Here is an 8,815-nt window from a genome sequence, read left to right as displayed (position 1 = left end):
TTCTATTGCAGCAAGTTTAGACCTGATATATGGGCGTATTGTATATATTGTTGTATATATTATATATATACATACATACATGCATACACAGCTATCCACAGATTGATTGCATTTTCTAAAATCTGGGTTTGTCTGAGTAGGTTGAGCAAGCCTATGTAGTTGAGATTGTTTCATTATTTGTCGAAGCCACCCTTCTGAAGCCACAAAGGTAAATTCATGGGTGACATCATGTTTAGTATAGAGAGCATGGTTCTGTAGCGAGTCTTTTTTCATACTGTGGCCATGAAAAGATATGAAAGATGGGGAAAAATAGCCGTTTGCGCTTGACCTGAATTTAAAAAATGCGTCACCCAAGGAACACAAATCAAGATCAGGGGGCCATTTCACTGAGCAGGAATACTCGGTTATCAGGAATAGTGTGTGACCCCAACATTCAAACTACTACTTTTTAGTTTAGTCAGCACTACAACTTACAACTTGTGAGGAGTTAGTTGATTTACGATTGTCTGATGGGTTGAGATCATTCTTTGTTGAAATGGCCTTTTACGGATTTCCCTTTTCCCAATCTTGGTGCTGTGTGGAGATGTGGCAGCAGCACATTCAGCAGTGCTAGTGTTGTGTGGCCTCTATAGATGCTGTGGAGACCAGGCTTCACGCTAATCCACATGCTTTGTCTTAGCTCTGTATGTGACTTGGAGTTCTTCATATGTTCTGCCTCTTCTCAGGCTACTTTCACTCCTCACTCCACCAGCTGGAGAGACCTGTTTTTGTTTGTTTGTTTGTTTGTTTGTTTGCAGCATTTGCATGTTCTTCATACAAATGTGTGTGTCTTAGCAGAGAGCCCAGACTATTACTGGGCTGAAACCAAAGATGGCGGTCTGGCAGGCAGCTTTTGAGCTAATGTTTAAATTGTTGGACCAGTGAGGGGTCTCCTACAAAATGAAATTAATGCACGTATGGTAAAAGTGTGTGTGTGTGAGAGAGAGTCGGAAGCGAGGGAGAGGAGTGGATGCCTCGTGTGTGTGTATATTTTTACTGTTTATGGTGGTTTCACATGCTGCTCTTTATGGTATGGAAATTGAGTGGCTGTGGTAGTACGTTTTTGTCTCATATTGTCATGCATTTCACTCACGGTTATTTTAGAGGCAAGCAGCCCATTCTATGAGCTTAATATCCTGTCCTTTCTTCTTGGGCATGTTTTTGTCTCTTTTTTTCCCCCCTCTCTCTAAAAGTTGGATGTCTGATGTATCACATTTGTATAAAAACGGTTAATAGGTAGTTGCAGGTGACACTGCAGACGTCCCACTGGTGTCTACTTAATGCTTCGTTCGTTGGTCTGAAGGATGAGCGGGAAACTGGAACTGTATCCTAAGAAGGATGGAGTTTAAGAGCTAAATCAATGCACAGCTCACGGGACTGATCTCAGATCTGTTGGGTGCTGAGGCGTTATAGCTTTACCCATTCACTGCACACATAAAGACGGTTCCCTGTGTGTGTGAAAGAAAGAAGGCCAAACAATGCAGGACCTCATGGCTGGATGAATTGTACATCATGTTTTGTATGAATAGAGACTGCTGTTTTTAAGCACTTTTGGGGATCCGATGCGCCAGCCAGAATTTTTATCCCAACGTAGTCTTGGCCATTTGTGTGTGAAAACATTTCGTTTCAGTCAGCGTTGCATTAGAAGCAGCCGGTCTCTGCCTGTCTGGCAGCACCCAAAAGGAGGTTCTAGCAGGTTCTAGCAGAACAGTGCTAAACATTTGTATGCAGCAGAATGCAACGTCTCACTTTATATGTTTTTGTCCTCTCATCAGAGTCTGCACAGTCCAGAGTTGCCTTATAATAATGATTAATAAAACAAATAATCAACCAGTGCCATTCTTATTGTCATGTATGGGCAGCATGGGAAGGGTTTGGTTATTGTAGTGCATAGAGGTTAAATGGCTCTTTTTCTATTCCAAAAGTATTTCATCTATGTTGAACACTAGAAAAATCCCTTTGCTGCTAGAACTGTGTTTCTGTCTGAGAATTAGGGCTGTCAATCAATTAAAAAAAAAATCTAATTAATTACATACTCTGTGATTAATCAATCTAAATTAATTGCATACTGCATATACTTTTTGCTGTGTAAGCAATTTGAATATTTCAATTGAAATGAATCATTGTATAATCCGTATTAGTGACATTAAAGTTCAAAAACTCTTATTACTTTCACTGTTCAAATAATGGACATAACAATATGACTTAATATGCTGAGGAAATCAATTCAAAAGTGCCTCGGAAAGAGTTTAAGTAAATGTTCCAATCAATGATCTACATGTAGGCAGCGCATTCTCTTCTCTCTCCTTCATTTTACAGTCTAATGGTTACTGACTCTGAGTCAAAGGTCACAATCGATTAATCTGCGTTATCTTTTTTTATCAGTTAATTTTTCTGAAATGAATTAATCAAAATGAATCAGTTAATTTGACAACCCTACTGAATCTTTCTGAACAAATTCCTATAGTGGAGTAGCTAAGCTTCAAATGTTCACAATAATTAACTGTTTTCACTACCAAATGTGATATTTTTACAATAAACTTACAAAGGGGGTCTGATAAGATTTAGAATCGTAGGCATCCACATTTTTTTCAGTACTATAATGGCCTTCTCCAACCTAATACTCATACTATTATTGTTTGAAAAATTAATGTGAGTGGAGCATGGGCACACTGGTAAAACATAGTTAAATATAAAATGTAAAATATAGCTAATGGTTTGTATTAATCACAATCGGCTAATGTGCAGAACAGCCGTGTTGTATGAAGCTTGTGTATTGCAGTGAAGGCTGTTGTTGAAGTGTCAACCCTTGTGAAGCCGTATGCAGGTAAAGACAAGCAAGTTTGCCTGTGCAAGTTGACCGAGCAGAGGGCACCCACAAAGGCAACAAATTCTATTGGCTCTATGCCAATTTTTTTCAATGACTCAAAGCTGTTTGAAGGACCTTTATCAAACTTGGCATACTCACTATACTGTCCTGCAAAGGCAAAAGACCTTAACTCGCCTGAGTGTGAAACTGATAAAAAATGACTTTGAAGAGAAAAAGTGTGAGTGATAATGAAGTCTACACAAATAAGTTACATAAACAGATCTTGAGCTCAAACATGATCTTTGATCCTTATTTTGAAGTTACTGTACTATGCCCACAAATAAAGTGCCATGCCAAGGCAAAAGGCAGTAACTTCCATATAATCAATACAGTACAGTGACTGTACTGTACTACAGTACTGTATTTGTATACTAAAGTTGACTAAACAGAGGAATATAAAATGGTGTTTTGGAAATTGATCTTAATGCCTTGAATTAAAAAAAAAGTGAAAATATCTAACCTTTAAGGACACCAATAAATAAAATAGGCCAGTTATTTCATGGATCCAGAATACTATGCATCCTGATTAAGTTCCCTTGGCCTTGGGAATTAAAATAGCCTCACATCACCACAATAATGCCTATGCTGGTTTCATTGTCATTGAGCTCAAACCAGCAAATAGGCTAACTGGACAAAAAAACACCATACCAATCTAGCATGGTGAAGGGTATGTGGTGATGTGGGGCTATTAACTCAAGGTGGTTTGTTCTGCCTCTTTTTTTTTCAAGAGTCCTTTTTTGGCCTTTTTTGTTTAGGCCTATAAGTTGCAATAAACAGTCAAGTAGCAAAGTGTCAGCATTGAGCAGACCCTGAACTAGCAAATAGATTTTGCCACAACAGAAAATTATCTCTGGTCAGACATTAGACTTAGTATAGAAAACGTATGCAAAATTTGACATTTGAAAATGTGTAGGAACCCTGAATATATTTGTAGGTATTCCGCTTCCAGTTTTTTTTATTTTTTTTATGGATATTAGCCTAATGGATTTTACACTGCTGATGCTGGATTATTAAAACTACAACATAGCTCCGCCTAGTGGTCATAGTGAGCATAGCTTTTCTTAACATAATATCAGATGAAGAAGAAATGCTATACATTAAGAAACCTTGGTCCTCTCTGTACCTTGACCTCTGGGTATTAGACAGCTATATCAAAGATCCTTCAATACTCCGCTTTAACCCTCTCTGGCTATATGGTGGCTTATCTGCTGTCCAAAGTTTGTCTTTATGATGTTAAAGATTTATGATTACTGATTGATGTGATCTTCCAACATGTTGCACAGGCGTAGACAGAAATTATAATCAAGGTGTGCCTGCGGCCTCAACCCAGAAAAAGTGAGGGGCAGAAAAAGTGAATAACTGACTTTCAGAAAATAAGGATGCAGTGCCTATATGAGTCTTAGGTCTACAAATCAACACGTGAACTAGGCCTAGGCCTTTGTTTATTGTTTAGTAAAGATTGTGTAGTGTAACTGATTGGCCGAAGTAATGCTTTGGACAATATCCGTTGGATAGACAACAAGAACCTTGATCAGTGAGGAACAGGAGTAACCAGTGGACTTCATTTATTTGCAAATGTACTGTATTTAATCTTATGCATAGCCTTATTCTACTGCCCTTTATTCTATTCATACTGTTATGTTTCTCTTTTATGTTTTATTTGTTTGAGAGTTGTACTTTGAGAGCAAAGTTAACTGAAGTGAAATTGCTTTCTTTTTTTTTTTTTAACACAAACCTGGCCAATAAAGCTGATTCTGATTTTGAAGATGGCATGGCTTGGATTTAAACTTGGAATTTCATGATAGCTTGCTAGGATAAGCTATATATTATGGTTGGTTTGGCAGGCAGGTTACAAAGAACAGACGGAGTAATGGTAAGCATGAAAGTTTATTGCCAAAGGTGGAAAATATTTTAGGTGTGCCAGGCCGATGACTGGGTGTCCCAGGGCCAGGCACACCCAAGCACACCCCTGGCTATGCCACTGAAATGTTGTGGTGGATTTCCTCTCAAATCTCAGTAGCAGTCACAGTACAGGTACTATCCATGGATCAATTACATTCAAGACACTATTCAGAACACTTCATAAATAACACATTGGAGAGCCACTGCAGTTTTAGTTTAATGAGCATTAATTTGATGTTTAATGGTGCTTATATTCTCAAAAAATAAAAACATTAAAAGTGTTGGAACTTGAAGATGTGAGCCAAGCTATTTTCAATTCCAGCACTGATCATGGATCGCAATGATGGAAAAAAGGTTGAAATCCGTCATGACGGCTTCCTGGACACTGCTTCCTGGACAGAAGAATAACACGTGATCTCTCGTTACCAGTTGGGAAAGATAGTTCTGCTGAACACTATGGTACTTTTACTGTAGTTATAAGAAATCTGGCAAATGGCAAAATTTGAATCGCTAAATGATAATCACTTTACAAAGTGGACATATAGGCCTACCTCTTGGCGGCAACCGTCTCTCTGTTTCTGAGCTGATGTTCCTTGATGATGATTGTGACTCTGACAACCAGGGCAAAGGAAGAGGTCTCTAGAAGTTTAAGTTTATAGATAGAGAAGCTGTAAGTATTGACACACAAAAAACAGACAACATGTCATGACTGATGTTAGTGAGTTATTCTGAGGTGAACGTCATTACCTCAGTAGAACAGGGTGGAGTCACCAGCAGACGGGTGTCTCTTTCCGGCAGCCAATTTCTCTCATGACATCATGACACGAGGTGGGGCTCAGAAGATCATAATAGTCAAACAGCCCGGCGTCAAGAAACGGCTAGGAGAGACACAGAGAAAACCTGGGTTGGTTGGACTTTTCATGTTGTGACTTTTGAACGGAAGGCCTAATGACCGAAATTACTTACAGACTGGTTTGCAAAACTATCTGAAAAGGCTTGTTATTTCAGTGATTACAAAAATCGTATCCAAACCCAAATTTCACAAGATCATAGGACAATTCAGAATTGTCTTAGCAACCACATCCTTGATCTGAGCAGCACTCACCATGCCAAATCTCTTCCTATGACTAGATGTCCAGTTGACATCTAGCCAACTCCTCCTTTGTCCTCCTCTCCTCCCTCGCTATAAAGAAAGTAACAAATGTCTGTTATCAAGGGCACATATACTCATTTCTCACCCAAATCACCAGGATGTAGACTGCTGGCGTACCTCTTCACATAGAAGAGCAAGTAGGCTGTGCTCTCCCTGTCCTGCAGTACGTCTTCCTTGCTCTTCCGTGACACCATACTGTCATTGAAGCACAGCCAATCACTGCCATCCCGCTCCGCAACATCACAGATGTAGTGACCTGAACACACATATTGTCCATTATCATGAATGCCAGGAATTTTGGACAATGTGAAACATGTATGCTGGAATATTTTTTTTTGTTGGCTACTTACCACTCTCCATACTGTCACCCAGGTGGGACACAACGCTTGCCAAGTGGTATGTTGTGATGTTGCTCTCTGTCTCCATCTGCGTGAAAGAAAAAGTCAAATAAATGCATCTACAGTATTCCATGTTATTACACTTAATGAAAATCCCGTGTTTTGCGTTGCATTTGTTTCTCCTTCTTTTACTATTTTTTCTGGTCTACAGTAACTGCCATTCCTCACCAGAAACGACGTCATGCTATCTGACTCTCCTGCGCTCTCTCCACTGTCCCTCAAGACTGATGGGGTGAAGAACAAAAACGAGGGAAAGTTGAACACACACCTGCCATGATTCTACCTCTGTCGTTACAATTCTACAGTACACACACACACACAGGCAGACCTGTTGTTTCTTTAAAGAATATAATTCATTGAACTGTTCTTGTGTGTTGACGCTGACGTGGATATGTGCTGGAGCTCACACCTACCTAGAGTAGAACTGCTGCTGCTGTGGCTGCCGGCTGGAGATGCGAAGGGAGTGTAAAATGACATGTCCATGTCCATGTCCAAACTGACCATACTGAGGATGCCAGGGAGAAACAAACAAAAAGCATAATGAGTATTCTAAGTAGTTCAGTCAATTGGTCATTTTGGCTTTATCTCTGTTTGATTGTATACCTAGCACATTCATATTATTATTTATCCTATATCTACTGTATACTAGAGGATTTGTTTTCTGACGTTCTGGTGTCTTAAGTCTAAAGGACAATGTTTTCTGCACCTTTCCATGGCTAATATTACTGGTAAATATCTGCCAATCCACAACAGTGCATACCCACCTTGGCGTAAGCTGCTCCATGGAGCCTCCTCCCTGCTCATGGGTGGAGAATCTCAGCTCTGGGGCAATCTCAATGCTGCACGCACTCTTCTGCAGAAATTCTCCGCCGAATCTCTTGAGGTGCAGGACTAGGACCCTGCCAGGGAGGGGGACACGGGGTAAGACATGTGCAATATCTCAAGACGAAAAGACAGACAATTTTCTTTAAAGCCGATTGCTAAACCACATTTTCATTCGAATGTTCTTATTCATTGTTCACAGTTTCGTGCCTGGGGTGGCATATCTTAGGCTGCATACCGTGGCTGAGTGAAGAACTGGAGCTCCTCCGAGGCTGCCTGGCCTGGACAGGAGCTGCAAGCCCACTCCAGCTCCGTTGTCTAAGAGAAGAAAAACAAAAACATACGGTGACTATCCCTCCTTTCAACACCAGTGGTTGGATTCAGTGGCATTGTTGTCTATTTACACGCTGTGACCTTGAAAAACTGGGCCAGGTTGTCGATCACTGTGCCTTGGTGGGAGGACGGGATGGAGAGATGGTTATAATCCTCCCTCCTCTCTGCTCTGAGTCCACAGCTTCAACGAGACAAAAACAAACATCATCCTTCTGTTGTTGTAGTGACTAGCTTATTTAGCGAGACACACTCGCCACGACTCTCGTTGTATAAATGTAAGTCTTATTAGTGCAGGTCACAAGATTTTAGACATTGGAGTGGACCGTCATTCACGGTGCAGAAGGTCTTACCTGTTGCAGGTGCGCACTGATAGGAGCTGGAACTCCAAGTTGGCCACAGGGCACCTGGTGGCCACCCCCATTATCCTGCGGAGAGTCTCCCCCTCCTCTTTCAATTTAATAAGGCAGAACACCAGGAGTTCGTGGGCATCCTGTGGTGGATATTGAGTAAAACAACACATTTACCTCTCAGACACCTTTATTCCACTTACAAAAACAGACACAACAGCGACTTACAACAACAACACAGAAGTTAAGTTAAAGTCAAATTAATTTTTAAAAAAAACCCATCAAAGCTTCCCTGGTCTCTTGGCTCAAATTAAACTCCAATTCCAAACTTAACACACTCCGACCTTCGTTATATCTTACAAGATATTCTCACTCGGCATTCCTGCCCGGCCATTATGTCACCTATTCTCATCACAGTGTCTGTGAGATCTGAGCCTACCTGCTGGTGATCCCCACAGAAATGGGAGCAGATCTTTGAAATAGACCTCTGTATTTTCTTCAGGATCAGCCTCTTCTTCTCAGCTCTCTTAGAATTCTGTCTTGACCGTTGTAGTAGTGCCATGCCCCTACAGATATTAAGACTTTGATTCAGAAGGTAACTAAAGGAACCAATTTCAAAAGCTAACAAAGACTAAGGTTAGGGACCATGTCACTTTCTGTGCTGGATTGCTGGTGAATGAAATGGTTCAGGGGTGCTTCTCATTACCTCAGAAGAGGGGTAAACGAGTGTCCTTTCCAGCAGCATAGTTGGTCCACGATGTCACTGCTGAAAGAATCCAGGCCAAGGAGACTCTGCATGGTGGCGTTTAAGTAACAGGTGTTCCCATTGTTTGGAAACCTGTAAGAGGCAGGAATACATAACACAAGTGGCAAATAATGTTTACAATGTACTTTTGTACAATCAAGAAGTTCACTCTCTGTTATTGTTTGTACTTTTCAAACAAGCCGTCCA

The 8,815-nt window shown here is 40.6% G+C and overlaps 1 protein-coding gene and 1 long non-coding RNA gene across 2 annotated transcripts; both read right to left on the bottom strand.

Moving 5' to 3' along the window:
* Positions 1-5,148: 5,148 nt before the first annotated feature.
* LOC134083367 (ubiquitin carboxyl-terminal hydrolase 37-like) lies at positions 5,149-7,376 on the bottom strand. The gene is made up of 10 exons (XM_062539695.1): positions 7,348-7,376; positions 7,126-7,260; positions 6,775-6,866; positions 6,530-6,585; positions 6,314-6,389; positions 6,081-6,219; positions 5,916-5,993; positions 5,558-5,688; positions 5,362-5,449; positions 5,149-5,202 (listed from the first exon to the last, which is right to left on the bottom strand). Exons 1-7 carry the CDS (start codon positions 7,374-7,376, stop codon positions 5,957-5,959), a joined length of 564 nt encoding a protein of 187 aa, XP_062395679.1. The 3' UTR covers positions 5,149-5,202; positions 5,362-5,449; positions 5,558-5,688; positions 5,916-5,956.
* A 231-nt stretch (positions 7,377-7,607) lies between these two features.
* On the bottom strand, positions 7,608-8,366 carry LOC134082714 (uncharacterized). Its single transcript, XR_009939654.1, has 3 exons — positions 8,303-8,366; positions 7,867-8,006; positions 7,608-7,697 (listed from the first exon to the last, which is right to left on the bottom strand). It is a non-coding gene; the product is annotated as an uncharacterized LOC134082714 (long non-coding RNA).
* Positions 8,367-8,815: the final 449 nt, after the last annotated feature.

The sequence above is a fragment of the Sardina pilchardus genome, chromosome 6 (assembly GCF_963854185.1).
Source record: "Sardina pilchardus chromosome 6, fSarPil1.1, whole genome shotgun sequence".
NCBI lineage: Eukaryota > Metazoa > Chordata > Actinopteri > Clupeiformes > Clupeidae > Sardina > Sardina pilchardus.
The sequence above is the reverse complement of the archived record's forward strand: the minus strand, read 5'-3'. Positions and strand labels throughout refer to the sequence as shown.

Bases quoted from the DNA above. Each gene is read 5' to 3' on its own strand.
- LOC134083367 (XM_062539695.1), bottom strand. From the start codon at position 7,376: ATGAATAAGAACATTCGAATGAAAATGTG. The intron at 6,220-6,313 runs GTAAGTAGCCAA...ATGTGTGTTCAG, and splicing joins GGGTGACAGTATGGAGAGTG to GTCACTACATCTGTGATGTT. The intron at 5,994-6,080 runs GTACGCCAGCAG...CTTTCTTTATAG, and splicing joins TTGCTCTTCTATGTGAAGAG to CGAGGGAGGAGAGGAGGACA.